Here is a 6,762-nt window from a genome sequence, read left to right as displayed (position 1 = left end):
TGAACCACACAATCCACTAATACAAAGAATTCATACTCTACAAATTTTGTTTGTGGTAGAATAATAATTGATTCATTTTCAACTATTTCACGTGTTACTTCTATTAAAGTTTTATAAGATATAAAGTCCAGATTAGTTTATGTAGAATGAGTTAAAATTCAGAATGAATAGGATGAAATCAAAATGACTCGTTCTTACGGAATTTACGGTCTGTAGAACTTAGCATGACGCTACTACACAATCATATGCTACAAATCGAACTTGATTCCAAATATCCTTTTAGAAAATCACAACATATATATGAAGCTAACTTAAAACTGAGTCAGATATTATATTGCACCCAATCTCTTGGCACAAGCAATGCTGTCATATATAATCTTATCTGCATCAAACTTGTACTCAAATCCCAAATCCTCCAGTTTTCTCGAACCCCATTTAGTTTCTCTTTTTGTATCTTCAATAAACCTAAAAATAAAACCCAATCAAAAAAATCAACAAACAATAGTATTTTTTTTATCTAATTTAAATAAAAAATCACTCACTCTGGGGGGATAGTTATGTCTGGGTAATGTTTCTGAATGAGAGATGCAATCTCTACTGATTTCAAGAAGTCACTAGCAACAAGAAATCTTCCATTCATCTCTGAAATTTCCATTGCAAAAATGTGTGCTTCAATCACATCTTGCACGTGCGCAATCGGAACCTTGGAATCCAAATCTTCCAATTCTCTCAAACCTTTGTACAATGTTTCATCATTCAAGGCTTGTGCTATAAGCACGTTCATGCTCCCGGAGAGGAAAGACTGGATCGTTTCGCCTCCCACGAGCGCACAAGCAAGGCTCACCACCTCGATTCCTTTCCCGTTGTACCTCAATACTTCTTTCTCCGCCAATGTCTTTGAGTTTATATAATCCTTCCCAAACACCAAAACATAATAATTTCAATACTTCCCATTAAACATAATTTATATCGACCACTATTATGATCATACAGTACTAATTAAACACACGGATAGTACTTTAGAATTGTTGGAAAAAATATAATGGATTGAAGATTAATTTTTTCTTACAGAGAACATTTGATAGGTGAGACTTAGAGGACTCCAACAGGTCTCGTCGAAGACATCCTTGTAGCCGGAGCCGTCGTCTTTCAAGGGCGACGCCGCCATCACCGAGGCTGTGTAGATCAATTTCTTCACCGTTTTACATCTTATGCAGCTTTCAGCTATCGTTTTCACCGCATCCACAGCTGCCTCACTTGTATTCTTGTACTAATTATATCACATCATTTTACATTAATAATCATAAATTATAAATTAATTTTACAAAGACAGAGTTTAAGTAAAAATTCAAACCCGAATACTGTTTTCATTGTGAATCAAAGGCGTGACTAAGTGGAACACAAAAGCGCATCCTTGAATAGCGACTTCGAAATCATTGGGATTATATATATCAGCTTCGAATAGATGCAATCTTGTTTGTGAAAGAGTTAGCCCTTTTAGGAATCCTACCGTTGCATCATCACCTTCAAATCAATCAATAAATAAGTACTACTACTACATAAATAGAGATAACAATACTCTTGTTTAATTTCCATAAGAATAAATTGAATGAAAAGTTAAAATAACATACTTAGATTTCGAAGAGTAACATTAACTATGTAACCCCTTTCTAAAAGATTCTTGATAAGAAAAGAAGCTAAAAAGCCTTCACCGCCGGTCACAAGCACCTTCTCCATTTCTTGATCTATAACAAAACAACCTAAATTGAAATTATATACTATATCAACACGTTTTCCACTTGATTTATTTGATTATATCCGTGTATTAATATCAGTGGTCACATGCGTTTTAATATATATATGACAAACCGATAAAAATTTGATGACTTTTGCAAAGTTCTATGCCCCAGCCTAGCAGGCGGCGGAAATTTTTTTGCACCAATATATATTTCCATCAACATTTGCCGAGTATAGCACATAAATATAGGAGAAATTGATCCCTAAAATCACAAAAATTGACCAAAAGTTGGTATTTTTCATAAATTTCAAATTTTATCGTACTAACAATTATGAACTTAGGTTTTACGAGGGAGTTCTCCGTCCCACAATAAAAGTCACTTTCACTTTTATCATAAATGGTAAACTCACTTCACTCATATTCTGTTATAAAATTATAAAATCAATATAAAAAAATAGATTCCATGATCCGTTCCACAATAAGAGTCACACTTTGTCATTTTGATCTGTCCCACAATAAGAGTCACACTTTATTTTCACCATAAATGGTAAATAAGTCCCACATTCCTCTAACTCACATCACTCACATTTTATTCATTTGATCTGTCCCACAATAAGAGTCACACTTTATTTTCACCATAAATGGTAAATAGGTCCCACACTCCACTAACTCACATCACTCACATTTTATTATAAAACCAATATAACAAATTGGATCTCATATTTCACTAACTTTTCCAATCCACTATTCTTTACATTTCTTAAAATCCGTGTCCATAATAAGAGTAACTCCTATTAAGGGACAGAGGGAGTACATTTCTTAAAATTCGTGACTACACTAAATGTGACTCCTATAGTGGGATAGATGAATTCATGAAATTTATGATCTAATCACTACAAATTATGAATTCATGAATTTTACGATCTACTTTTAAGTTCATGAGAAATACCAAATTAGTACTCCCTCCGTCCCAAGGAAGATGACCACTTCCTTGGCAGCACGAGATTTTATGCAACTTTATTTTGTGTGTTAGATGAAGAGAGTAAAAGTAGAAGAAATGGAATAAAGTAGAGATAAAAGTGTTTTCAATTTTGGCAATGAGTCATCATGATTGGAACAAACCAAAAAGGAAAATGAGTCATCTTCAGTGAGATGAAATAAGTACAAAGTTTGAGATATTATGAACCAATAACATTTTTCAAAAACTTATTTATCATTTCTCGCATAAAATTTCTTTTTTTCAACAATATTCATTCTTGTTTCTTCTTCGTGTTATACGAAATGTGTGTAAGAGCATCCACGGTGGTGGACGAGCTCGCGGACGAGCGACCGGCGAGCCTCTCGTCCGTCGCGCTCGTCCACCATTAGGGGCGGCGAGCGGACGAGAGCTCGTCCGTAGTTTTTTGCGCTCGTCCACCGCTGTGGGTCCCCAACGAACGAGTGCACGAACGTCCGTGTTTTTTTTTTCAATACTCTATATATACGGCTCATTGCACTTCATTTTCATTTGCACCACTTGTTTTTACGAGTTTCTCTCTATCTCCCTCTACTTTCTATTCAAGATAAATGGAGCATGACAACGACTTTCCAGCCACGAGTGAATCCCAAACTTCGACGTTCCCCGTTGGAGTTGGAATGGGCGAAAACGCCTCCGGGATGGCCGACATGCATCCCCAAATGGCAGGGATGATGCCCCAAATGCAGGGGATGAGGCCCGGGTACTACAATATGTACCTGTGGGCCGGGATGGCAGGGATGATGCCCCAAATGGTGGGCATGAGTACAACTATGACAGGGACGAGCGGGGTGATGCCCCAGATGATGTCGCCAATGATGCCCCAAATGGCGGGCATGAGCGGGATGATACAGGGGCAGCCTGCCGCTGTGGGGGGTAGTAGAGTGGTGGTCCCTGAATCGCCCGGGGACAATGTCTATCGCCCTTCAATTGATTTTTTGACAGGTACATCCCAGATCTGTACTCCACTGGAGTCTTAGTTCACTTTTGTTGAGACTTTCTCACTAGAGGAGTTGGGTTTATCCCCGATTAGGGTGCCTCCCACTCAGAGTCATGTTGGGACTACCGCAGCGGAAGACACGGAAAACAAACAGGTCCTTAACAGATCTATTTAGGTGATTATGCATTCGATTCCAATTTCATACAATAAACATAGATCTATAGATCACACATCAAAGATTCACATAAACATGCATATTCGACGTGAATTAAATGTTACCTCATAATCCGACATCGGATTGACGTTGCTTGCTGCACCTCCGGGAGATCCCTAGTTTACCGACCATGTATCTTCTGATCTATTCCCTTGTCCTTGATAATTCATCCGTGTTGGCAGATCTTGAATAATCAACAATAGCTTTGGGAGATTTAGGAAGAACACTACACAAAACAATCTATCTCGATTTAATTCTATGGATTAGAATGAACAAGACAAGGCTAAACCAAAACCCTAGATCTCCTTGTTCTATGGCTCGAAAATCGAGGCAAGAGGGAGAGAGAGAGGCCGAGTGATCAGCGGCTAGGGTTAGGGTTTGAGTTGTGAATTGTGTCAATTGTATATTAGGGTTTCCACATTTCACCACTATTTATAAAAGACTTATTGGGCTAGAATAGGGATCCATGGAGTGAAATAGATGTTGGGCTCACCCATTAGATAAATATCTAATTAAATCAAATGACCCATGATTTAATATATTATCAAAGGAATATTATTTTGTTCCACTAAAGAATAATATTGCACTCTCATCTAAATCACCAAATTACAAGTAACTTGGGTTCATTTTATTTTATAATATTTTCCGCGTTTAAGATTATCTTGATCCGTCAATTTAATTCTTTTGTCTGCTTTGTGACTAGAATTAAATTAATTCTCCAAAGAGTTTTTCTAGTTTGAAACTTTATTTATTATTCGTGAAATAAATTCCAACTGCGCAGTTTTCTAAATAATAAATTCCTTTTTCAAACACCTCTTGGGGATCACCCCTTAGGGATTTAATCATACCACACTAGGCACGCGAATTGTATGAAATAATATTCTAATACCTTCATGTTATTCAATTACTACCATCCAAGATATCATGAACTTGAGTTAAATACAAACTCTCACATATTGATAAGTCAAAGTGGCGTATGACTGAATAAACAATATTGATATTAATTCCATAGACTAGAAAATACTAAAATTTCTGAAATATATTCTTACAGTAGATAGCAATAAAGAATTCATTTCATATTAGATCCTTTCAGTGCTTTACCACACCGTTGTTACTAATCTCATCTTAGGTAAGAGAGAATTATCACAAACACCGCAACCGTACCAATAGGTAGCCAAAGCCTATCTAGGTTGTGAATACGTTTTTCTTCTTAGTAGATCTGGCCAAGTCCCCTGCTGGAAAACTCATGAGGAGATTCATCGAATTTCCCTACTTGACCTTCTTAGTAAAAAGCCTTAGACTTGTTTATCATATTTCAATAATAAACTATTATATTATATTATTTATTCTCATAATTAGGTAAACAAGTGGACGTGGCGTTTCTCGTATACATGCACAAGCTGACTGTACAAAGGCATGTACGCTCGAAGCATCTTTTAGTATACAAACCCCAACAAGTCCACCGGCGGTAGGACGTCAGGGCAGGGGCCGCGGCAAAGGCAAGGGGTGGTAGGTGAGCCGTCAGGGGCGGGAGAGGGGGACGATGGGGAGGAGGAGGAACGGAGGACTGTATGGTCTGAGCCGGAATGCGTGGCTCTGTCCAAGGCATGTATCATTGTTTGCGATGATCCAATAGTGGCGACCAATTAAAGAATCGGCAAAATGCGGACACGCATCTCCGAAGCATACTGTGAGTTCAAACCGGTGGAGGGAAAGATTCACTCGTCTGAGGAGTGCCGGAAGAAATGGGATCGGATTAAGACCGCGGTCTCCCGATTTCCCGACATCTACGAGACCAATACCCGCATGATACCCAGCGGCCAGACGATGGAGGATGTGAAGACCTTGTCGATGCAGTAGTTCCCCGAGACCGAGACGCATGGCGCATTAAAATACTGGACGCGTATCTGGTGCTGATGGGATCGCCCAAGTTTCGTGCGGGTGTTGAAGCTGGCTGGCCGAAGCGGCAGAGGGTCAACACCGCCGGGGAGTACAAAAATTCAACACCGCCGGGGAGTACAAAAATTCAACACCGCCGGTTCCCACAACCTCCCCGACGATGCCTTAGAGGCTCTGACCCCTCCCTCGTTTTCCCGCCGCCATCGCCCGGTTGGGCCAAGACGGCAATGCGGATGTCTAGGGGAGGCGTCGGCAGGTCCCAGGAGGTCCAATCGGCAGCTCCTAGTGTCCAGCCGAGCCCTGAGCTCACCCAACTCGCGCGCATGCAACAGCAGAACATGATTGACGCCATACAAAAGTGGAGTATGATGACTGACCCCTTACACATGGAGATGCTTAAGGGGGCCATCGACAGTATGCGGCGCGAATTGGGCCTCCCACCCCTCGTCACTGGGGGAGCCTCTGGGGACTCCGATGCCGCCGGGTCTGGCCAAGGGGACGACGAGGTGTGAGAGGGGAGCCGCGGGTGTCGAAGCTATAGGATGATTTTTTTTTTCGTGAACTCTTTTTTTATTAATGTACTTTTTTTATTATGTATGTTTTTTTTTAATTTATATAAAATGGTTGCGTTTCCCCCGTATTCGTGTCGAAATTTAATTCCGTATTTGTGAATTTGTGAATTTGTAAAGACAAAGATATAATCGAGAATACATTAAAAAAATAAAAAGAATTAATCTAAAATTGAAACTTCTATAATAATTTTTTCACCCCCATATTGAAAATCCTGGATCCGCCATTGTCCACAAACAATACTTTAATTAATTTTTTTCTCTGTCTCTCTTACTTTATCAGTTTTGCATTAAAACTCGTGTTGAACCCAAAGTGCATATTCTTTTGGGACGAAGGGAGTACCAATTATTCCTTCCTCGTGAGATCGATATCTCTTGTACTACTTT

The 6,762-nt window shown here is 39.4% G+C and overlaps 1 protein-coding gene across 1 annotated transcript; it reads right to left on the bottom strand.

The window, feature by feature from the left end:
- Positions 1–246: 246 nt before the first annotated feature.
- Positions 247–1,769, bottom strand: LOC125186036 (NADPH HC-toxin reductase 1-like). The gene is made up of 5 exons (XM_048082339.2): positions 1,632–1,769; positions 1,355–1,524; positions 1,070–1,270; positions 543–913; positions 247–465 (listed from the first exon to the last, which is right to left on the bottom strand). The coding sequence occupies exons 1-5, from the start codon at positions 1,735–1,737 to the stop codon at positions 330–332; spliced, it is 984 nt and encodes a 327-aa protein (XP_047938296.2). The 5' UTR covers positions 1,738–1,769; the 3' UTR covers positions 247–329.
- Between the last annotated feature and the right edge of the window lie 4,993 nt (positions 1,770–6,762).

Source organism: Salvia hispanica, chromosome 2 (assembly GCF_029641045.1).
Source record: "Salvia hispanica isolate PSC_SH4W2 chromosome 2, Shi_PSC_v1, whole genome shotgun sequence".
Taxonomy (NCBI): Eukaryota; Viridiplantae; Streptophyta; class Magnoliopsida; order Lamiales; family Lamiaceae; genus Salvia; species Salvia hispanica.
Note: the sequence above shows the minus strand (reverse complement) of the source record. Positions and strands in the feature narration are given on the sequence as shown.